At 40.2% G+C, this 24568-nt stretch overlaps 1 protein-coding gene across 3 annotated transcripts; it reads left to right on the top strand.

The window, feature by feature from the left end:
- Nucleotides 1-956: 956 nt before the first annotated feature.
- Nucleotides 957-24568, top strand: C1D (C1D nuclear receptor corepressor). Of its 3 annotated transcripts, XM_027694910.1 has the most exons (6): nt 957-1069; nt 18143-18246; nt 19211-19357; nt 20626-20692; nt 21157-21212; nt 24014-24568. In XM_027694910.1, exons 3-6 carry the CDS (start codon nt 19211-19213, stop codon nt 24188-24190), a joined length of 447 nt encoding a protein of 148 aa, XP_027550711.1. In that variant the 5' UTR covers nt 957-1069; nt 18143-18246; the 3' UTR covers nt 24191-24568. The 3 variants fall into 3 exon arrangements, with proteins under 3 accessions (XP_027550711.1, XP_027550712.1, XP_027550713.1); XM_027694911.1 differs by lacking the exons at nt 957-1069; nt 18143-18246 and adding an exon at nt 11149-11217; XM_027694912.1 differs by lacking the exons at nt 957-1069; nt 18143-18246 and adding an exon at nt 11797-11818.

The following is a 24568-nucleotide window of genomic DNA, read 5'->3' as shown; positions in this document are numbered from 1 at the left end:
AAAATGCACCGTTCAAAGACGGCCTCCATGAGCTTTGTGCTGTAAATAAAATATACTCACTGAAAGGTGGGCTAGGCAGTGGAAATGAGTAGAAATATGGTTTCTCTCTTTAATAGTAACAGAGTCAAGCACAGAGTAAGGGATGAAAAAGCTCTCAGTGTAGGTATCTCTGAGGGAAAACAAAGACCTCTTGAGTTCAGGACTGGGCTCTTGGTGCTATTTTTATGTACTTGTCCTGCAGCAAAAATATCCCTTCCTTATACACGTAACACCAGGGAGATCTCGTAGTGAGCCTACGTGATGGGGATACAAATCAGAGCAAGAACTAATAAACAGCATTTCTTAAAGCTCCGTGGGCCTCAGAAAGATGAAATGTGTGTTACCTCTGTGTACTTAATTTTGGGATTCATTTTGTTCCTTGTTTTGAAAATGAAGGAACATTTCCCTCGTGAGTAGCTGATTTCATGAAAAACCTGACAGTTTGCGTGGCAAGAGCTTGCAAAAAGCCAAGAGAGCTGGGGGGAAGCACAGATGGAAGGCAGTGCTGTCCTTGTTCATTAAAGGTAAGTGGCTGTATCTCTGTACCTAGAAAATCAGAGATAGTGACTGGAGAGCAGAGCTGTTGCTGGTGCCTGTACTGTGCCTTATCTCCTCAGCAGATTGGATTTCTGCTTCTTGCAGGGTAAACAAGAAAGTTAAGCAGACCAAAAGCTGCCTGTGGCAGCCTTGCCCGCTCTATTTATAGTGCTTCCCCCTCTTGCTGAAGACTGGCACCTTGCCTCTGCAGCCTGGAGGCTGAAGAGCTGAAGTGTGTTCTAAATAAAATCATAACGCATCAGAGATGTAACGCACAGGGGCCAAATCCTCTGTGACGCAGCAACTGGGAGAGCTCTGGAAAACCCCTGCCTCGCCCAGGGCCAGGGAATGGAATGTGCTACCGAGTTTGGAGTGACCACATTGAACAAGTGTATCTGCTTGGCAGCTGTCGCTTGTTTCCTGTGCAAAACATCCCTGTGTGCTCATGGAAGAGAAAAATCTGTTTATGGCCAAGGCTGCAGCCAGAATATAAGTACGTGTTTGTGCTTTTTTGGGGGGCTTTTGTTTATTTTGGTGTTTTGGGTTTTTTTGTTGGTTTGGTTTTGGTTTTTTTGTTGTTGTTTTGTTTGTGGGGTTTTTTTTTTTTTCGTTGGTTGGTTGGGTTTTTTTTGGGTTTTTTTTTTTGTTAGCCAGGTGTTGCCCAAACCCCCAACTACTACAAATCAGGTTTGTTTGTTGGTGTTTTTGTTTGTTGTTTTTTTTTTTTCCACATCAATATAGTTACTTTTAATTTCCTTTGCACCTGTCCTCGGAGATTGCAGCCCTCCAAGGTTTCTGCACATGTATGTAGTCAGTATTTGGCCTACAATATATAGTTTTCATCACCAAAAAAAAAAAAAAAAAAAGTAATTTACAGCTTGGCCATGACTTGGATTGAATTTTAAGCAAAGTAAGGCAAGTTATAACTCTGTATGGGAAGCTACAATACGGTGCCCTCACCTCTCCACAACCACCGATTCTGTTAGGGACATTAAGGAACTGGTGCACAGAAGGAAGACAGGGAATTGCATAGAGAAAGAAAGACATCTGTTCTCCAGAGCCAGCAGATACAGCTTGTCAATACAGTTCAGCTCATCTTCCCTAAATTATTGCCATCAAGTAGATTTGATAGCAAACAGGGATTGTTTGGCTAAGATGACTAATTTATAAGTAAGAAGCTATTAACTTGTGGCCTGCATATTCATCACTATAATGAAGATGTCTAAAGTTGGTATTGACAAACTGCCAGAAAAATACACTGATTTACTACTTTTTTTTCTCCTATTATTAAGCCTGTATTTTCTTACTCCTGATGCTGTTACTGCTGAATTTTCAGTAGTCTGCACTCTTGAGCAGAACAACTGCCCACTCCTCAAAGAATGCCCAGACCACAGTCTGTATGTGTAGCGTGTATTTAAAGCCTTTGTGCATGCAAAATATTTTGTAGTAGCAAACCCAAGTCCCGGTACTTTGGGCAAGGGCAGCTGTTGACTCAGGCAGGAGCCAAGAGCTGAATCCCTTGGAGTGCAGTGTAAAGCTGTGGGACTGCCCGTGGCAGTGCAGGTTCAGCCCAGAGTAAAGACCAGGTGGGATTTCTGTGGAACTGGGCCAGAGCTATTTGGCAACTTGGTGATGGCCTTGGCCATAGAACGTTTCCATACTTTGCTGGTCTTTTGGGGAGGACCTGCTTCCCACAGCACATCCTGCCCTTGCAATTGTACAGCGTCATCCACACAGGACACTGGAAGTGGGTCAGTGTTGCTTGATGGCTGCAAGAGTATCCAGGGGCTCAAGGGCAGTGAGGATCTGCCCCATGCTCTGGCCTGCCTCCTCCTCAGCCACCAATGAAGCAATTGGCAGGGAAGTTTTGCAGGATCCTGCGGGAAAGGGGATCACAGCAGGGTATCTCTTCCCTGTAATACGCTTCATTGTGGCAGGAGGCCACCCAAGGCTGATAGACTCTATATTACACCCTGACCTTCCTCTGGGGTGTCCCTGTAAGTTAGGGAGTGTTTTGATTTTCTGAAGCTTAAGGATGGTGATGATGAGGTTGAGTCTTTATGGGTAAGAATCAGGAGAAGGCCCACAAGGCAGATATCCTGGTGGGAGTCTGTTATCCAGAATGAAGAGGCAGATGAAATGTTCCATAAGCAGCTGGGAGAAGTCTCACAATTGCTACTCCTTTTTCTTATGGGGGACTTCCCAGACATCTGCTGGAAATACAGCAGAAAGGAAACAATTGAGAAGGTTCCTGAAGTGTGTGGCTGAACAGAGAGCTTTGGCTGGAACTCAGCAAAAAAAAAGAGAGATTCTGACCTGTGGAAGAAGGAGCAGGCAAATCAAGAGGACTGCAAGGATTTAATGAGGTTATGCAGGGAGAACATTAGAAGGGCCAAAGCCCAGCTGGAACTTAACTTGGCTACTGCCAGACAATAAAAAATCCTTCATTAACAAAAAATGGAGGGCTAAGGAGAATTTCCATCCTTTAATGGATGCCAGAGGAATCGTAGTGACAAAGGATGACGATAAAAGCTGAGGTACTTAATGCCTTCTTTGCCTCAGTCTTTAGTGGAAGACCACAAGTCTTACAAGGAGTAGCTGAGGGTACTGGGGTTGTTTAACCTGAAGAAGGCCCAGGGGAGACCTTATTTGCTCTCTGCAACTACCTGAAAGGAAGTTGTAGTGAGGTGAAGGTTGGCTTCTTCTCCCAGGTAACAAGTAATAGGACAAGAGGAAATGGCCTCAAGTTGTGCCAGGGGAGGTTTAGATTGTATATTAGGAAAAATTTCTTCATGGAAAGGATGGTCAGGCATTGGAACAGGCTGCCCAAGGAAGTGGTGAAGTCCCTGAAGGTATTTAAAGGACATGCAGATGTGGTGCTTGGGGACATGGTTTAGTGGTGGTAGACTTGGCAGTGTTGGGTTAGTGGTTGGACTCAACGATCTTCAAGGTCTTCTCTTTTCCATCCTAAACAATTGTATGATTACCTGATTCTTAAGCATGGCAGTGAAGCTGAATATTTTTCCTCACTATGAAAAGCCCATCGGCAACATGAATAAAACAAGCACAGGCAAACTCTCCTAGGTTGCTTGGGATTTTAAGGTTATGAAAATTTAAGACATTCTCTGAAGCCAGAGGATGTGCGGCTTGCAGAATGGCAGTAAGGCCCACAGGACTGCACAGCAATCAAGACCTGATGGAACCTTTTCCCATGGCAGTGGCTCTGAAATAGTAGCTCAACTTGTTTACCAGATTGCATTGTATCAGTTGCCCACCGTCAGTCTGACTGTTACAGCCCTGCAGCTGAAATTATTTTTCAAGTAAATTATTAGTTAGGTCTCCACATCCCTGCTGCTTCCAGTTCTTTCTTTTAGAGGAGGAAGCTGCTTACATTAAAACCCACCGATGGCAAAATTTGTGTTATCTAAAATATCAAGGACCTGATTTTTTTGTGGGAACGTTTGCATCAGCACAAAAATGCTTCTTTATCCTCACTTTGCACAGACATGGACGACTACATGTGACACAAACCTTGAGTTGTTCTTGTTTGCGGGATTGCTGGGAAGGCTAAGGGAGTTGTCCCTTCTTGCCCCCATCCCTGTGTCACAAAGCATAGTGGAACCTTGCATCTCTTCTCCTGCTGTTGTAGCTGTTTCTGGCTCTCATTATCCTGGCATGTTGCTCCAGCCTGTCCTGCATCTGTCTGCCAGGAATTTATCCTACACTAGCTATGTCCTCAGTGTACTAAAGGATTTTTCCTCCTCCTCTCTTCATTTTTTGTCTTTTGCTTATTGTTTCAGGTTTCTGGAAGAGAGACAATCTTCTTAGGAGTATTCCCAGCTTGGAGCATCATGAGGCTCAGGTTTATAGGCAGCGCTGCAGCAACAATGAAAAATAGCAATAAAAGGCAGGTGCAGCTAATGAAATCCGTTCAGTTCAGTTGCATTCCACGCTAAACCATTTCATTTTTGGTCATCAGTCTTCCTGCAGGGATGACAGAAACTCTCCTTTATGTTTCTTTCTGGCATAGCTCAACCAGGCAGGACGTTGTGGCCTGTTCAGCAGATGTGAGGGACAGACCCTCCTGCCTTGCAGAAGTGTGTGGTGGCACAGGCCTGTGGCATCTTCATATCCGGCAGCGTTTTCCCTTCCTGACATTCACGTTCCCTTCCTCCCACCTCCCGCTGTTGCCAAATGTATAAGAAACACAAGAGCAACCACACTGGGTTAGGCAAAAGATTCTTCCAGTCCCTTATCCTGCCTCTTCAGGGGCCACGTGCAGATAAATAAATATTAAAAAAAAAAACCTCTAAAATGACAACCACAATTTGGGCCTTAAGCTTAATTTACTACTAAAGTTGTTCTGGGCTTCCTCCTAAAACAAAGTTGGAATATAAAATACATGGTTCTATTGAATTTATGCACAGAAGTTACCAAGTGAGACCAGTGGAATGCTAATGCATTTAAAAATAAACCTCAATTTCTAATACAATTTACTTCTACAATCTTAGTAAGACAGACAGCTGTAAAAAAATTAAAGCTTTACATACTAATTAGAAGAAATGCAATCTCAGAACAGTATCAGAACAAATACTCTACACATGGTAGATTGCTTTCAATTTATTTCTATAATTTCCATATATAAATGCATATAACCTGATATATAGGGAATAAAGCCTCGTATGTATAGTAACCAGATATGGTACCCAGCACTTCCCCACATCCTGTCATTTAATCTGGTTGGCATGAACACAAGCTCTTTTGATCTGTACTAACTATCACTATCTCAGTGTAGATCTCATCCTCCCTATCTGTTATGTTAAAAAAGCTTTAATCAGAGGGTTTAAGCCAGTCTTATTGAATTATATTATTTTTCCTCCCTAAAACAAAGCTCCATCAAGCTCAGTTTCCCTCTTTCCATGTACTTTTACATCTGTATTTTGATTAGAAATGTTATGTTTTCATAAGAAAAAAGACTCTGTGTTTAGCAGGTTTAAAGCCATTCTAATTTAATTTGAGTGCAGAAAAAAAGGTATTTCCAGAGCATTTTAACTGAAAGGTGAGTCTAAGTTCACCTGGGCTTAGGCATCCACATAGCAAATTGTATCACAGCATGGAAAATTTTGGATCTTACACTTCTTTTGCACTGTCTTAAAGTCACTGCTGAAGGTTTTTTAGTTCCTGAAGATGTAAGACATCCCTTTGGGTTAGCCTCGAGACTCTCTTTCCCTTCTTACTCTGTAGGTAAGAAAAACAAACCTGGCAGCCAGATACCTCGGTCTCTCCTCCTGGGCTCACCATCTGCATCACAATAAATCACCCTAAAATCTCCATCCCTGCCCTCCCTCCCTGCATATGTCTGGCCTCAGCAGAATTCAGGCAGAGGCATAAATTACCACAAAAATGGCATCGAGGCAGGCAGCTGCCTGTCACTGTCCTTTCTGGAATGTTTGCCTTCTGATTTACCACAGGAAACATCTTCCACCGAGGGGGGCAAGCACACATCAGCCGGCAGGTACTGGCGAGCAGATGGATGCTGGTGCTTCGGCTCACTCCTGCTACACCCTCTTCTGGCAGCTTGCTGGTCTGCCCACACATCGGGATTGCAAATTCATCAGATGACACTGCAAAGAAATGGGCCCTCACAAACACAACATGCCTGTCCCAGAACGCCCAAGGTGGCTGAGACCCTTCAGACACAAGTGTGCTACACACACTAATAGCCCTCAAACTGGTCAGCTCACCCTGACCTGGGATTTTAAAAGGTACTGTTTCATACTCCGCTTTTACGTGTACTTTGGCCTTAACTTGATTTTAAACATGCTAGGCCAAGAACTGTCACGAAACAGTCTGTAGCTCAGGTGACACAGGTGCAGAATAAGTCTTGAAACAGTTTAAAATGTGATGCTGCACAAGTTTAGACTCTTTAAACATAAGCTACAGATTGACCAGAGGTAAAACAAAATTTCCCAGTGTAGTCTCAAGACAGTGTAGCTATACAGTCATTGATTTAATCCCATGTAAATCTGCATTGGTTTAGCATTTTCAACATGGCTGCTGAATCTCTAGAGGTTTAAGACAGAGACTGACAGACTAAAAGGGAATGTTCTCTGTGTTTGGATGTACTGGCTTCCCAGTAATTGCTAGAAAGGGCTTATGGTGGACACCTGATAAAAGTGTCTACTTAGAAAGGCTGAATTATTTAATGAAGTGTCTCTGATGCTCTCATTTAGATTCACATTAGAAGGCCAAAAAGAGTGATTAGTGTCAGAGGAAGCTGGACTTGCAGACAAAGCAATTCTAGTGCTTTATTTTCTCCCTTAGGATGACTACAGATGCTTATTGCAACCACCTTTTGCTTTTGGTCTGGTTTAGAGTCTGTATTTTTATCCTGCTCATGATTTATTAACTCTTTTGTTAAAAGTAGCTTCTATCAACCTGCCTTATATTCACACCATATTCACAGCATTTTTTTAAAATTTACCTTGTCTTCTACATGAGCATCTCCCAAAGCTTTTTCAGTGGTACTATTTCTGGGAGTTGGAGTAGCCACAACTGGTCTGTATATCATGCTGTGGTGCTTTGCATGATCCAGGGTGTACAATGATTCCAGTGAGGTCAAGACTACAGGATTTGGCCTTCATATCTGCTCCACAAAGAACATTAACTCCTCAGGAGTCATTATATAATATGTACAGTGAATGAGATACATCATAATAAAGCAGTAATTAAGTTAAAGATGCCTGTCACTTTGACTACTTTGGAAAAAATATTCAGGGTTGTTTTTCTGTTGGTTTGGGAATGATAGAGAAAAATCAATAATCATTCAGAGGCCTCTCAAATGAAATGGCTTCCATTAAGTACCAGATGGCAATATAGTTTTTCTTGGATAGATTTTTGTATAGATATCCATATATAAAATAATAATATATTTTCAGAGTGGCACCAGCATAATAAACCAATTGAATTATATGAGCTGTATCTCAATCAGATTTTGGCTGGGATAAATGCAAATTCTTAACTCCTCACTCTCTGCTCTTGAAAACCAAACAATCAGTACAGCCATTTTAAGCAGAAAATGAATGCTTATATACCTAATAATCCCCTGAGTGAACTGTCTCAAGAAATTCCAAGACAGTGTAGGAACTCCAGTTAACTGAACAAAATTATAAATCTGTAGTAGTCTGGAGCCAGCAGTAGCACATCTATAACAAATGTAAACCAGTAGAAGGAGACAGAGCCACACTGTATGATCAAGAAATACCGAGTACAACCTGTACTGCATTAATGCTTTACATGGTTACAATCTTCTGCAAACAGAGTTGGCTGAATCTGAACATTGATCAGCATGTGTTGCATTTTCCTTTGATCTTGTAATTGAAACAAAATATTGGGTTTAGGAAATAAGACTCTGGCAACAATTCCTACCTAACATTCGGTAAATCAATTAGTCTATCAGCTTCCCTCCCTGTATTTCCCAACCTGTGACATGTGAATACTGAGGTAAGAATGAACTAAACATATGTTAAGTGTTCTGACATCCTTGTAGGCACTTGGCGCACTGGAACTGCAAAGTATTATTTTATTTATGAGTGCGGGTCTTGCTAATTCTCTGCTATCCTTCAGGCTTGCATTTCTGACTTTTTTGGAAAAAAAAAATCTCTCCTAAATTCCCTTTTACCTACACTGCATAATTCTGTAGCTGTACTAGAAAAAATGAACATGAGAAAATAACTAAGAATGTGTTTTTGAAAATAAGAAATGGTTATGAAAATTCAGCTAAATGTATTGTTATTACCCTAAACCTTAGCAGAGAGTAGGGATGTTATTCCCTACCCCAGTGATTCTACTATCTGTATGTGTGTCCCACATACAGCTGAAAGGTTCTTAAATAATCCTTGTGTTTGCTGCTTTCATAAATACTCTGTTATAAATATATATATATTTGTATTGCTTTTTCAGCCCTTTTTGGTTGAAACTGAAAACCTAAACCTCCAAATCTCCTGGAGGAAAAGGAGACGACAAGATGTAAACAAGTAACTACTCCATCTGAAGATCTTTAGATATGCTTCCAACTGGGAGTAGGGAGACTCTTATTTGCAGTTCATACTGATTCAATTAGAACAACACAGGATAGCACTCAGATGTAAGCCAGCTTATTAAAAGGAAGCTCACTTTTGCAGCATTTTAAATTGCACTGAAGGTGCAGGGAGGTGCACTGAAGCTAGACAAGACCCCAGACTTCTACTCCTGTTCCCTCCACAAACACACTTCCACTTTCCCCAGCCTCATCCTTCTCCAGGCTGGACCTGTTCTTCTCTTCCTCTAGAAACCCTGATACTGAGCAAGCCAGCTCAGCACATTCCCTTCAGGCAACCAGCCACGACTTAATCAGCCACATACACACTCCTGCATAACCTACAGTTGAGAGCAGGCTCTCTTCCCTGAAGCTTTCCAGTGATCTTATCTTGATCTGCCTTGGAGGAGACAGGCTGCAGACTTGAGCTACAAGAAGCTTCAAACAAGAGTGTGAATAGAAAGGAGGTGGAAAAAGGTCTTTGGCAAGTAATAGCAGTATTTTTGATGCAGATACTGACTTCTGTTTCACTATTTATCAGAATGTAAATATGTAAAATGCAGATCTTATCTTTGGGAGCCACAGATGTGTTGGTACCATCATCCAGTCAGCGAGCTCTTGCAGTGGAACGCTATTACTCCACTGCATTTTGAACATGGATTTATTTGCTGAAATCTTATAGAATCATAGAATAGTTTGGGTTGGAAGGGACCTTAAAGATCATTTAATTCCAACCCCCCTGCCATAGGCAGGGACACCTTCCACCAGACCAGCTTGCTGAGAGCCCCATCCACCCAACCCATTGAACACTTCCAGGGATGGGGCACCCACAGCTTCTCTGGGCAACCTGTGCCTCACAACCCTCACAGTCAAGAATTTCTTCCTAATATGCAACCTGAACCCACTCTCTGTCAGTTTGAATCCATTCCCCATTGTCCTCTCACTCCATGTCCATGTAAATAGTCCCTCTCCATCTTTCTCTTAGGCTCCCTTCAGGTACTGGAAGGCCGCAATTAGGTCACCCCTAAGCCTTCTCTTTTCCAGGCTCAACAATCCCAATTCCCTCATAGGAGAGGTGCTCCATCCCTCTAATCATATTGGTGGCCTCCTCTGGACTTGAGGAGAAACACAGTGGAAAACACAACCATTAGAAACCGACCCTCACTCGAGGGTGAGGTGAAGATGTGCAGCCTCAGGCAGGAACTGGCACTGATCCTCTGGGATGCCTCCGTGTGATGTCTGGCATTCGGGTACCATCTCTAAACTCAGTTTGTGCCTCAATTTTTCCAGGAAGCAACTGGGAATGCTTGGGAACAGCTGGAGATGTGTTGTGCCAGCTGTTTACCTCCTCCACCCAGAGGAGATGGCTGCTGGAAAGCGTGTTTTCTACCTCAAAAGAGTATCTCCCTCCCCACTGTAGAATCCCAGAAGACAAGGGGCTAATGTGTATGTCTCAAACACTGATAATGGGATGGCTTTGGAGCCAACCAAGGACTGAATCATCAGTTCTGGGGCAAACATCCTTGTTGTAGTTCCTGGAGATAAGCACAACACAGTACAGCCCGAGTACAGGAATGAGGCCAAGAAGTGGACATGGACTGTAGGGAGGATCAAGACACCTCAAGATCCCCAAAGCCCTCTGACTCATTTCCAGAAAGGTCTGAAAGAATGGACTGTGCATGGTAAATAATTTGCCTAGAAAGCAAGAAACCTCTTCAGGGCAGAGAAACTTGTCCTTAAAAAGCAACTCCCACCAAAGATGGGCAGTGTCCCCCAGGGCCTTGGACATCCCATCAGCTAGATCAACACTGGAACCAGGACTGGGACTGATTTATCTTTTTTTTTCCCTTTTATTTTTTCCCCTTTTCTATTCTCCTTTTCTTTTGCTTTTATTTTCTCTTTTCCTTTTTTTCCTTCCTTTTTCTTCTTTTTTCTTGTCCTTTTCTTTTTTTCTTCCTTTTTCCTTGCCCTTTTCCTTTTTTCTCCCTTTTCCCTTGCCCTTTTCCTTTTTTCTCCCTTTTCCCTTTCCTTTTTTTTTTTTTCTTTTCTTCTTTTTCTTTAAGGGTTGGACTTGATGATCTCAGAGGTCCCTTCCAACCCGGAAGGATTCTTTTCTCCTCTTTCTCATTTTCTTTCTTTTTTTCTCTCCCCCTCTAACTCATCTTTCTTTCTTTCTCTTTCTTTTCTTTTTCTTTCCTTTTCTTCTTTTTTTTTTCCTCCCCCTTCTTTAATTCATCTTTCTTTCTCTCTGCCCCCGCTCCCTCCCCATCAATCCACCTCTTCCTCCCTTCCCTTTCGCCCCAGCAGCACTGCCGTGCGCTTATACAGTAGCCCAGGGACTGACTTACGCCGATTTCCGCGCCAAGTGTATAATTTTCTGATTGTTCGCGGACCCTCCGACCGCTGTCACCCTATTTACGAACCTCGGGCGCTTCCCTCCCCTATCGGGTGGCTCGTCACATCCCTCCCCCTTTCCCGTATCCCGGTCCCGCCCCGTGGCGTCACCGCCGGGCGCCGGCGCCGCTCCCGCCCCTGCTGTTGATGTTCCCGAGTGCCCCACGCAGGTAAGAGCGGGGAGAGACCCCCGTGTGTGTCCCCCCGGGAGCCTCCTGGGGTTTTAGGGCTTTCCCGAGGCCTTGGCAAAGAGGGAAGCGCCTTGTCGGGAGTCAGGGCCGCCGGTGGCCGCGCACAAGGAGGGGACACGTGGTGTGCGCTGCTGGTGTTGGTTGTGGGCGTAATAAACGCAGTTTATGGAATCATGGAATGGTTTGGGTTGGAAGGGTTACCTTAAAGGTCATCCCGTTCCAACCCCCCCACCATGGGCAGGGGCACCTTCCCCTAGATCAGGTTGCCCAGAGCCCCATCCAGCCTGGCCTTGGTTGTTTAATGCACGTGGCATTACATGGCTTGACATGTTTTAATGCATGACTTGCTTATATATCCATGAAAAAGAGAATATGGACTACTGGCTTTTTAAAATTTTTTTTATTTTTTTTTTAGGCTGTGCTGTAGGCAGTAAATTGTTATATTCCTGTTAAAAATAGACTTGAGGAGCTTTGAGAACTTGTTGTAAGAAGAGTGGTTTTTTCAAAGGCAACATACAGTTTGCATGTACAGGCCGTGGCTAAAGTAGTTCAACAGCACTCTTTTTCCCTTGACAGAAAGGTAGGTGGTACTTAAAACTACTAAGCTCGAGTACTTTGTAACAACATAGGTCTTGTTGCAGTTCTCTCATGTTGCTGCAAGGGTGAAAATGTTGCCTTCCTTACACTTTGTAACAGCTTTCTTAAGCTTAAAAGGGACTTTGGCTTGCAAATTAAAATTTACATTATGCCACTTTAAAGGCCTGATTTCTGAGACAAACAAAAATGGAATATCTGGGTTGTAAAATCAAAACTGAAAGGTGTCTGGCATGTTTCTTGGTTTTAAAAATATAGAATAACAATGTAAAATACCTGGATATTGCTAATCCCATGGCAGTGTGACCCTTGCTAAAGAAATTAGAAAATGCTCAACACAAGTCTCTACTCCAGAATGTAAGAAACTTGAAAGTAATTGATAGAAATTTTAGGCTTCCTGTTAGAAATGCAGTGCAGAAGTCACACAAACCTTTCAGATAAGTGCCTTTTCTCTTTGAAGTGGTTTAAGATTTTCAGAATCACTTTAGAATCATCTGTGGTCTGCTTTTCCTATAACAATTAAACAGTGCACTGGAATGGTCCTGGCCACCACAGCTTGTGGTACATGTTGCAGCATCAGAGCTGGAAAAGGCAGCTGAGAAAGAAGAAACGCAGGTGACTGCTTGAGTGGTGAGAGGGAAGCTTGATATTGTTAACTTGAAAGATGGTGCCAAGGGGATGGGATAACAGACTGTGAAAGATTTGAGATTGCAGACTTGATTACCTCTATCTGAGCTCTCTACTTTCAGTGTAACTTTTTCTCCATCCTTCATGCAGGCTTGCTGTGAGGCTTTCTGCAGGGCCTTGGGATATGTGACACGCTTAGTTATGCCATCACACACACAGTATTTCCCATGCATGCTGTTCTCTAGAAGTTCCATCACGTTATCGGCTCTTAAATTTTGTTTAGAGGACAGTTAGAAGAGATTTTGGCCTTTTTTTTCTTGCATTAGTGAGATAAGTTCTAAGAAGACAATGCTTAGAACACAACATCCCACAGTTACCGTGTTATGTTCAACCAAAAAAAATGGGTAAATATTCTTTTAATAGTGTCAGAGTCTTGTTAGCACAGTCAAATAGCAAACAGCCAAAATACATTGAGGTCACTGTTCAAAACTGTACAGAGAGTGCTGCACAAAATGCAAGTAGAGGAAATTGAATTCTAATAGAAGGATGTGCTTTTTCATGCATTTTGGAACTGGTGGCTAAAGGAAACAAAGCAGGTGGTCAACATTTTAAAAGAAATAAAAAACTCCTTGCCTTTAATTCTGGATATTCATGGTGCTGATACTAGTGGAGAGTGGCAGTAAATTTTAGAAGAGGTTGTAAAGTCCATGGTTTGGAGCATACAGGAGCTGCAGAGTGGAGGCAGGCTCTTTTCTGTTCACTGCAAGTTTGGTAGGAGAGAAGTATTCAGTGTTGATTGCTGTCCCCACTGTGTGTAAACTGCTTTGTCCAACGAGACCATCTTTTGCTGTATGAGAACTTGGTAGCTTCAGTGCAACCAAAAGTGTGTGTTTTAAAGACCAGTTTAGACATACAAATTTAGCATCACTTTAGAGCTCCAGCCTTGAACTGAGCTGTGGCAGCATAGTTCTGAGTGTGGGAGCTTTTGTGAAAACCTCTCAGGAAGGAGTGTTCTGCACATACTTAAAGAAAGCTGGTTTTATCATTGTACTTACTGATGGGGGTACTGACAGGTTGGAGTTGAACAAGAACCAGGTTACATTGGTTTTGTTCAGAAGAGGAAATGACTGTGCCATCAAAGATGTGGAATTTAGGACAGCTGATTGCAGAGAGTAAAAATGTTTTATGAATTGTGAGGATCAAGCTGAAGGATTGCATCAGAGATGGTCTGTGTGGTATAGATGGGGTTGTGGTGAATGTGAGTTGTTTGAGCCAAGCTGAGATAACTGTTTTCTCATGTGATATCCGCCATGGGCTGAAGTGTAAGAGAGCCTCAAAAATATTATCCCCTCCCTTTAAATTTTAATTTCCTTCTAAGACAGATCAGAATAAACTTTGCAAATCCTTTGAAGCTCAAGAGACTTTTTCTCAGAGGCGTCAGCAAGAGCCTGATGGCTGCAGCTGCTTTATAGGATGGCTCTGTGCACATGTTGGTGCTGGATCCTGGCTTTGAAGGCAGGTTTAAAAATGGTTGCTCAGCTGTTGCCCATTTGTACTATAGTGCAAATTGTGCACTGACTGACTACCATGGCTTGAGTTGGGATATTTTTAAGGGGATCAAGGTAAGCCTATTGGTGTGTGCTCGATATTTTGTGGTGGGCCTTTTTACTTCTGCCGTGGAAATCTTTCTTGCAAACAAGGTTATGAGTTGGCGTTGCAAGAGAGCTCTAACTGTACTAGATCTGCTCTCCAGCTGCCCCAAGCTGGCTTGAAAGGCATTAGTAGCAAAACAGATCTGTGGACACCATGATGACCAGTGGGCAAGTAATTATTTACTATCAGCAATAATACTAAGGAGTGTCTGTCACAGATGAGAGCCTTTTGTACTTAGAGTTTTGCAAGCATAGATTTCTCTGCTCAAAAGAGTTTTGTGGCCAAAGAACTTAGTCATGATCTCCAGTAGCTTTAAAATTAGGATGCTGGTTGTTCTATTCTACATCCACAGCAGTGAACTACAGTGTTAGAGCAGAAGGGACACCTTTGCTGTGCTTGCACATCCACTGTGTTCACTGCAGGCTGTGAGTCAGAATTCACAAGAGGGAGAACAGTGCCAGTTTTCAGGAGCTGACAGAGTTGGTTTGTCTTATTGATGTTGCTAATGTGTTTGTTTTGAATTTGAGAGCAGGTTTTATATGCCCTGAGCAAAAGGTTTTGGGTTGGTTTTGTTTTTCTCTATGTAATTTGTAAATATCCACGGGAAAAGGGAAAGTCTAATCTGGTTTTTGTTAGGTGAATAATCTGAAAAAGCAAAAGATCTGAGCTCAATCTGGAGGCAAGACCTTCTAGTGTTTAGGGAATATGTAAGAATAAACATGAAGAGTGAAGTGAGTTGCAGTATTTAGAATGCCAAATTACTTTTGTCTTAGGTTTTTATACATTACAAAATATTCCAAATACACAAGTTTTATCCTGAACTTGCAATTTTAATTCCAGTTGAAAGCCATATGCATGACACTAACACTAAGCATGTTTTAATTCTGTCTTTAGGGGTTTCCTATTGCCATGTTGACAGATGCATGTGGCTTCCACTACTTTCCCCATTTATCTTCAGCAAAATCTCGCATGGAGGTACCCAGGGCCTAATTAGAGTTTATGTCTTTCAGTATGACAGAGTTTAGCTGTGGGGGTGGACAGGAAGAGAAGTTTGGTTTTGCTTTTTAAGCCAGCTGGGAATTACTTTCTAAGGCTTGTGTTAAAGCACCAGATATATTAAAAAATATTCATAAAAGCCACGTGCTTTTATGCAGTTTCTCTTTTATGCAGTTTCTCTTTTTCCTTTACTTACCTTTGTATGCCAGTCATGGGTGTGCTTTTCTTAAAAGAGGTCTGCAGTTCTTTTCGTTCTTCTGGAAGATAAATGTAAAGTTGCTAGTTGTATTGTGCACAACCATCTGTATTTTGTTTGTTTTTATTTAAAATTCCTTAATACGGCATTGAACCTGGTTGTATCTTAGATAAAGAGCCACATTAATACTACAGCAAACTGCTTTTGATTGTCACCTGTTTGGTCTTCTTTATATGGACTGCAGAAGATGACATATTTTCTCTTTTTCCTTTTCATATTTGTATCTTTTCTGTGATTCATTAGTAATGTCCATCCCTTCCCTTTTTGTGGTTCCAGTGTATTACTTGCTCTGGTTTGTATGTTTATTCATATGTTGACTGCAAAGAAAACAAGGTATTCGCCGTTTTCTAAGCATGAGTTTACATAAATGTTTCTGAGTAAATGAGAATTTATTTGGAGTCTTTCATAAATTTAAGTATATCCAGAAATTTTTCTACCTGTGTGGAAACTCATTTTGTAAAACATTTTTTGACAGATCTAAATGCAATGCATAAATTTTCTCATGAAAATGCTTTACCTTTGCAATTTAAAATCCTTTTTTTCCTCAAATATATATTTTTGGGTTTTTTTCCCCAATAACTACATGGCAGTTTTTGAGCTCAGTGTTAAAAGGCAAAGTTGTTTCTGGTAGATTGATGTTATGAAGTCAGACCACATTTTTCATCACTGTTTTTTTGCCTCAGTGCCCTTAATCAAAGTAGGCCTCTTCTCTCTTATGTTTATGGGTTGTGAACTTTCCTTTGCATTCTCAAAATGAAAGATCTTGTAAAGTATTACTTTCGTGCACAAAACCACAGGTTATGTGTTCTGCATCTTAAGTGTTACTGCTTGATAATGAAAATGCTGTGTTATTTCCTTTGGAATTCCTTATTATTCACATGCTTACTCAGCAAGATTTTGTTACTTCTTTTATCTGAATATTTCTACTATCATTAATTTTTAAAGTGGGATCTCTGGGCCAAATAAAATCTGGTTGAAAACCAGTAAATTCAAAACAGAAAACCTATCTAGTAAACATCAACTTCAGGAACTGGCTTAAATATTTGCTTGTTCGAAATACATGGAGAAACATTTGAAAAATTTTGTGGAAGGTTTTGTTAGTGGTTTAATAACCGAGACATAACTACTGAGGGCAGTATAGCCTTTAGGTGTGTTTAGAGAATCAGAGGTGGTCTCAGTTCCTCCCATCCTTGGCTTTGTCATTCTGCAGGTGTGACTGTGCAACCTGTGTATTGATTTTGGCAGAAACAACTTTGTGGAGTTTCCGGTGTACACGTTTTCTAATGTAGTGTAATTTTACTCTTGTTGGTTTAATGTTATCAGAATTATTTTAGGCTGCCTTACTGTTGGCATGTGCCAGCACTGTAACATATCCTGCTTGGAGATTAGTAATGCTGAAACAACAGTGTAATGAAAAGAGAGAGGTCCCTACACAGCAGGAGTAGGAACTTGCTGAATTCAACTTCTGTTGAAATGAACAGAAAACACAAATTCAACAAGTTTTTCCTCCTCCCTGGGCAGAAGGAGTGGACTTATCAATGAAGTCCATTGAAGTCCAATGCATGTTTTTCCCTTTCCTTGCTAATTGACAGTGTAAAAGAATATCTTGTGATATGAGGACAAACTTAATTTTGTCTGGTTCATGAGACAACAATCAGAGCAAAATGTATTTTGAACTGTATCTGTTATCTTTCTTTTTATCTTTCTGTTCTTTTGTCTTATTCTTTAGGTCTAGCTTAGTCCAAAAAGAATATCAAATATCCTCTAGTGACTTTATTCTTACAACTGCTGTAAAACAGCTCAAGTTAGTTTTGATAACACATTCCTGCTACAGGCTTTTGTTGGTTGTTTTTTTATTCTTGCTGGTGCTGGATACATTGATAAAGGGAGAGAGTAAAGTTGGAATTTATCAGTATGTTCATGCCTGTCCATCAAATTAAGACCATAGCAGGTTAAGTGCTGCAGTGATGGTAAACTCTGCAGATTATTCTTGGATTGGATTACACCTCTCTCCCTCTGTGTGTAAGCATAGGAAATGTGTATGGACAGACACCTTCTGACCAAACTTAACTGTGCTAGCAACTGGAAAAATCTAGTTTCTTTTGTAGCTTTGAGGGTTTGTTTTAATGCTGTTAAAAGTTAACAACAAACATTGTTTCTGAACCCTTTTAATCAGCCTAACAAGGGTGATTATAGAGCAGGTGGCCAGGAGAGAATTAAACAGTGTTATCGTAAATGTCAGAAATAATTGTAGTGGTATTTTGCCTTTCTGTGGGCAGCATCTTGTAGGTCCAGGTCAGCTTTCTTGCTTAGGTGTGCTGCAGCTCACTGAAATATTATTTACATGTGTGGATTACATGCTGGGGTAGGGAGGGGACCTTCCAGTAGTTGTGGTTGGTGTTGTGATTCTGTACTCAGTCTGAAAACCAGCTCTGACCAGGATGAACAGTCATGCAGCTGAGTAGGGTTGTAATTCTTAACTATGCAAGCAACAGCAGTGAAACTAAACTGGGCTTGTTAATTGGCTGATCATATTCTGGAATCATGCTGGTGTGGTTAAAACTGGAGCTGCAGACAGGCTTGAGTAGCTCCACGCTGGTTTTCCTCCAAATCTTCTTCCTTTTTGACTCCAAGAGGCAATATAAATAAAAAACCTCTCTCACACATACCACGCTCTTGCCAGGAAAAGGGAAAGATAAAATTGTTATCTAAGACAAACTCCAGTGATGCGACAGCTGTTTGCTGTTTGCACTGACCACGGGGCTTTGGTGTTCATAGATAAAGTGCAACTTCTCTAATTCCTGTTCCTGCCCTCTGCACTCAGCAGCTGGGGAGTGGGATTATCACACTCATCCTAAGAAGGAAAGACTGCAGTGATCCAGGTGCTCCCACTGTTCTTGATGCAGCTCACCAAATGGGCAGGAAAATTGCATATTTCTTCTCTTCTTTCCTTAGAACGTTCCAAAAGTTGTTGCTCCATCACAGAAGTTGTAGAAAATAACATAGCCCTAAGTAACATTAAATCCCAAAGATAATACCTGATTTATGATTTGAGAGGAATTAAAGGTATTGATTATAAGCCAGCAAGTGGCTTGGCAGTAACCAGTGCCATGGTACTATAACTGCTGGGATCAAAAAAGGGGCGCTTTGGGATTTTTCACTTCTTATTTCCCAGTTGCTGTGCATTGATGTGCCTGCAAGATATCCAGAGTATTCTGAAATCCCAGAATCAACTCAGCTCTGTTACGGGTGGAGTTATATTGCAGATTATAAAACCCCATAGAGAATTCAGAAAACTGGATACAAGGTTCACAAAAAGAATTTTTTTGACCGACTGCTAAATTTAGCATTGGAAGATGTAACTGACCCTGACATAACTGGTGCTGAATAACCACTGTAAAGCTGAAGTAATGTCTGTTCCTAAGACAAGCTGAAGCCATATCCCTGTTTGGTTTTTTTTTTCCTGGTGTCCTGCCTGTTGCTTGGTGTAGCTCTTTATATAGTGTGATTTATAGAGCACTTCTTTTAAACAAGCAACTAATTCCTTTCTATCACAGACCATAAAAGCTAAATACTGTTTTGGGACCATTGGAAGAATAGGTACTACAGTCATGTCATTTGTAATGCTCCTTCATGCCATTTTGCAGAGCAGTCAGGAGATATCCCTGAAATTACAGGACCTTTTAACTGTGTCACTGTTGACATAACTTGCTAGAACTCTTCACAAGTAGGCATTTCTTATAATGTTTAATGAATAAATGCTAATGCTTTGTATTGTAAAATACAGTCTTTTGACTCTAATGAAATCCTAATGAAAAGGATTATTATTTTGTTTCCTCTTTTCAGATGGAAATGTCAGAGGATGATAATAGTTCAGAAGAATACCCCACTGAAATTCATGATTATCTCACAGCATTTGAAAAATCTCTTGGTTCTGTAGATGAGATGCTGAAGACAATGATGTCCGTTTCCAGGAGTGAGCTTCTGCAAAAGGTAAATAATCTTCCTTTTGAAAACCTTTTCCTTGTTAATACAGGAATACTTGGGAGCCTGAACTGAAATAAAAGGGTCTGTTAGGTTTTCAGTGACAAACATGACACTTCCTACCCTTGATACCTACTATTTGAAACTCTTATATTTCTAAGATATCCAAATAGTCTTACAAATTAAACACTGAAACACATGCTAGTAAGTGATGATTTTACCGGTGAGTCATTGAGGTAGAGGACATTCTGGCTTATTCCTGACCTTCCTTGAAGTGCATATGAGTGCTCTTTGATAATGGAGAGGGCACTCACGTTTTTGTCTCAGACTTCTTCGCAACAAACTTAATGGAACTTTGTGTACCCGGGGGGATATAAAGGTGAACTGACAGCAGTGAGGATTGATCTCATTCTGGAAGTCTAGACTTGCAGAGCCTGAGCTGTCTCCTCTAGGTATGTTATAAGCGTAAGTCTCTAAAATGTGGCTTTTTATCAGGGCATAAAGGTACTGCCTGAGAACTTCATACAAGCCTCTCTTATCTTTTAACATTTAAAGCCTAACATGTAATTTCTTTCTGTAGGGCAAGAAAAAGCCAGCACATGAGGGAGCTTCTTTATCCTGGGAGGATTTCTTACACAAATAAATTATGAAGAAAACAGTCTTGAGAACACAGATCTTTTGACAGTATCCATGTTAGAACTAGTGAGCTGTACAATGATGTTATCAGAGTTTCTGGAAATCCTGTAGGACTGAAATAATAAATTGACTTTGACAGTCAAGGGGAAAAAAAACCCCTCATTACCTTTATTCTTCCTTTGCTTTACATCCCTAAATATTCCAACATGCATTGAACACAAATATAGTGCTAACATTCATTCATTGTATATTCGCTTTTGAGTTTTTCAGCAATCTTAAGACTTTTTTTTCCCTTCCATTGATAGCAACAGCTATTTTGAATTAAATTGTAGTGGAAAAACAGGGACTTATTTCTGACTATGGGAATAGTAGTCCAAGAGCTACATGCCAAGAGATTTTTTTGCTTTTGGCTGCGTGGGACTGTGACATTTAAAATCAGACTGGGAAAATTACAGAATACTTGGAGAGCGGAGAATGGTTCTGTGGTGGAATGGAAATAGGCATAAATGTGGTGTCAGTGAACTTGTGCAAAAATGTGCTCTTTCCGTGTATTTTTTGACTAATACATTCACAATTATAAAAATCTGTGCGTATCTTACTTAAAAATGTGCAAATGTGGTGGTCTTTTTTCTTCATTCTAGTTAGATCCTCTTGAGCAAGCAAAGCTGGATTTGGTTTCGGTGTACACATTGAATTCCATGTTCTGGGGTAAGTATGTGGTAGGAGGAAAAAGTAGTATTTATGATTGCTATCTGAACACTTAGACAGCTGCAAACATTAAATAATCATGTTTTAGCCAAATAATTAAAAACTTGTGGTTACCCTGTGGACCCACATTATTGCCATCCGTAAGGTAAATGATGTTGAAACTCCCAATCGAAAATCTATATTTAGAAAAGCTAACTGTGTACATGTATGAGGATGTTTCTGGTTTTTAGTGGCAACCTTTTCTGTCCTTTTAAGGGTAGAAAGTTTAATCATGTTAGTTGTTCAGGGGGTTTTTAGCTGCAATGTTTGATGATAATAGTTTGCCAGATAATTAACAACACAGTTAACTTCAATTCTTAGTAATGATTTTATGTGGAAACTACAGTTTTCCTATGTGACTGCTTGACTGGACCCTCAGTCATGACAGACTTCAGTTTCAAAAAAATCATGTTTTTTTCTTGTAGTATACTTGGCTACTCAGGGAATCAATCCAAAGGAACATCCAGTGAAACAAGAACTGGTAAGTTCTTTACACTGCATGCATCTTGCTCAGGACATTTAGCCCATATAGAAGTTAAGAAATGTTTATATCTACATTTAAAATTGATATGTTGCTTTAATAGTGTACATATGCTACATGGTGTTATATAACTATTTATATGCCCTGCTGGGCTCTCTAAATTAAGAAAGTAATATTTTTAGTTCCAAACAGTACTGTTTAAAGTACAGTTGTAGGGTCTGCTGAAATTAGAAAAAAACAAGATGATGAGTGATATCATCTTATCTTGTCTTTTTTTCCACCTTTGTTTAAGAATTGGGTTCTGAACAGAGCAGCTTTTCACTTGTATCTGTTAAATGGAAATGTTACATGTCTGATAACAATTTATAACTTCCAGTATGGCATTTTTTTCTTATAAATACTTGGAATCATGTTAATCTCTGAGGCTGCCTTTTCTTACTTTTGTATGACTCTAAAAGTAGAGTGTGGTTGATTTACTGGCAGAGACGGGAAAGAGCCCCCTCCCTCCCCCTTTCAAGTCCTCCATTAATTCATTTTCTCAGCAGTAAAGAATCCAGTTCAGCAACAAAGCTAAAAGCTTTTTTGGCACCAGTTGTATGTGTATTGTCCAGTAACTCTGCATTAGTGACATATTTACAACGTATAATAAATCTTTTAGGTTTGTCTTTATATTCCATTTAGATGCATGACTACAGTATAGAAGGCCGGCTATCTTGAAAATTCTGCTGACTTAAAATATCAAATCATTTTAGCCTGAAGAAAAAATAGAAATCAAAACTTCTTGCTACCCATTTTAATTCCTGTGTAAGTGGAAATATTAAATCCAGGCCATCGTGAAATACTCACCTTAAATGTAATCCTTACATAACCAGTGGAATGGGAGATAGGGCTGCAAAATGTGGAAAGCCAGCCTGAATAACAAGAATATTTCTATTTTTAATTTTGTGAGGTTTTCAGTAGTCTAGACTGTATCATATTAAAAAAATACATCAGTTAATATTTCATGAGCTTTCAGTCAGTTTCTTGTTCCTCCTATGTTATATAGTGTCTGAATATTTTGTTAATTTAATGATACTAAAAAATTTTATCTCTGCTACTGTGGATATTTTATGCTGGTATTTTACTTCACAACTGCCAGTCGTTTTAACTCCAAAGAATGAGTGAATTATCACAGCCTAGATTCTTATCCAGCTCTCTTTTCCTTTTGCAAGCGTCAAGGTGAATGAATGCACATTCCTTCCTTCCAAGAGCATTGTGGTGTTCTTATTCATGTGGAAAGGGAATTAAAAAAGAGTGTTCTGTCAGGATTCTTTTGTTTTTAGAATTGCTCTCCTTGTGTACATACAGGGATTCAAACTGTATTAATAAAACTCACATTCAGGCTATCAGAATTCATTTCTTTTGTCACACTGACATTTTTTCAGCTCCTTTTTCCCATGTTGATACATGCAGGTTTGCCATCTGTTCTCATTAGCCATCTCAGCCACCAAAGAAATATTACAGTCGATCATGATTTCAGACCCTGTAAAGCCCTCCTCATTAAAGCTGTGTTTTTGATACAGACAGGGAGGCCAGGTTTTTGACAGTTGGTTATAATGGTCACTGAACACTTGAAAATCAGATTCTGTAGTGTAGGTCTTGTAGATGTTGTTCCAGATCCAAAGAGGTGGCAGTGGCTGTGTGAGAAACGTGTGGATTACATATCAACATTTATTTTAGCAGTAGCCCTAAACGTTCTGTTAATCCACATTTATAAATCAGGTATCAGGTAAAGGGCTACATATCCATGTAGATATATATTACTAGTGTTTGTATTACATTAACACCTGAAGGCCCTACACTTGAAGGCCATATTAGGCTAAATATGTGGACATGAAATCAAAAGTCAACCAAACTGTTAAATATTTTATTGAGTTACTGTAAACGTCCTCTCTAGTCAGTGAAGAGAAGCAGGCACTTAACAGAGGGGGATTTCCATTTTAGAGGGGCTAATTTTCTTTATTTATTTCAGGAGTAGATGAGGATGAGTAGGCACAGAAATGAGATTGTTAAGCTGGGAGGGTATACTTGGGTGGGGCTGAGTCCAAGCCATGTGTTGTTCAAAAAAACTCCACATAGACACCAAATGACTATGGTGGGCAAAGATGGCAAGAAAGTATCCCCTTGATTTATGGAATGGCAGTGGAAACAGGCTGTTTCTGTTATTTATGGTCATAAAAGAAGCTTCTGGTACAGCTGGAAATTCTTCAGGCTGCCTTAAATAAGTTCATTGGTAAGTCCCCTTGACCATTTCAGGATCTTAAGCCGTAGACTTTTGTGTAGTTGTGTGTGTAATGCTTGTAACATCTTTCTGACTTTGCTTGGACATGGTGAATGTATTTTTTTTTTTTTTGACAGTAGGCAGTATATTTCATCTATAAATCTGTCATATCTAAATATTATTTTGCCATCTTTATGTAGGCCTAACTGAGTTCAGTAATTTATTTTCTAACTTTGCTTGCAAGAACAGTTCTCATTTCAGTGTAGATTAGATGCAGAGTCTTCATCCCTGTAGGACACTGTGTTCCTGTTACAGTGGATGTCATGCAGATGGTATGGCAGGTACCTGTGATGGACAGTTTGCTAAAGGGGATGTATCAAGTTTGCAAAGAGCCTGGCATATTTATTTAAATGATGCTATTCTTCTAGGTATTATAGAAGTGTACAGTGTGGAGAACTTTTACACATTAATTCATTTTAGCTGCAATCTTGGAAGAATGGTTTGAAATATACTTTTCCTTTTTCTTTTTTTTTCTGCCTAGGAGAGAATAAGAACGTACATGAACAAGGTCAAAGAAATAACAGACAAGAAAAAGGCATCCAGACTCGATAAAGGAGCTGCTTCTAGATTTGTAAAAAATGCACTTTGGGAACCAAATGCAGAAAATGAACATAGTTCCAAAACTCCTGCTAAAGGGAAAAAGAGAAAGAAGGACTAAATCTTGGTTTTATATAAATTAGAGACACCTAGTACTTATTTTGAATTGCTTTGCATACTGCATGCACCTCACGGAGGTGCTGTATAACAGATTAAGTTATACTTAAGAATTTTACAGGACTGTATTTTGTCCAGAACACTTGTCACTGAGGCAATTGCATTGAGTGTGTATCTAAAAGTGCCATTGGATGCATGTTTGAGTGAGATCTCATTATCCAAATGATAAAGACCTGACATACACTTGCTGGTAATAAATACTAGTGATGTTTTGCTTATAATACCTGTGAATTGCTTTTTTTTTTTTACTACTGAATGATTTATTGACACTTTTTTATATGTTCCTAATCTCCTGAATATTAAAATGTTTCAAACAATGCTA

The sequence above is a fragment of the Neopelma chrysocephalum genome, unplaced genomic scaffold (assembly GCF_003984885.1).
Source record: "Neopelma chrysocephalum unplaced genomic scaffold, ASM398488v2 Primary Assembly neopelma1_99, whole genome shotgun sequence".
Lineage (NCBI taxonomy): Eukaryota > Metazoa > Chordata > Aves > Passeriformes > Pipridae > Neopelma > Neopelma chrysocephalum.
This window is presented reverse-complemented; position numbering and strand designations above follow the sequence as displayed.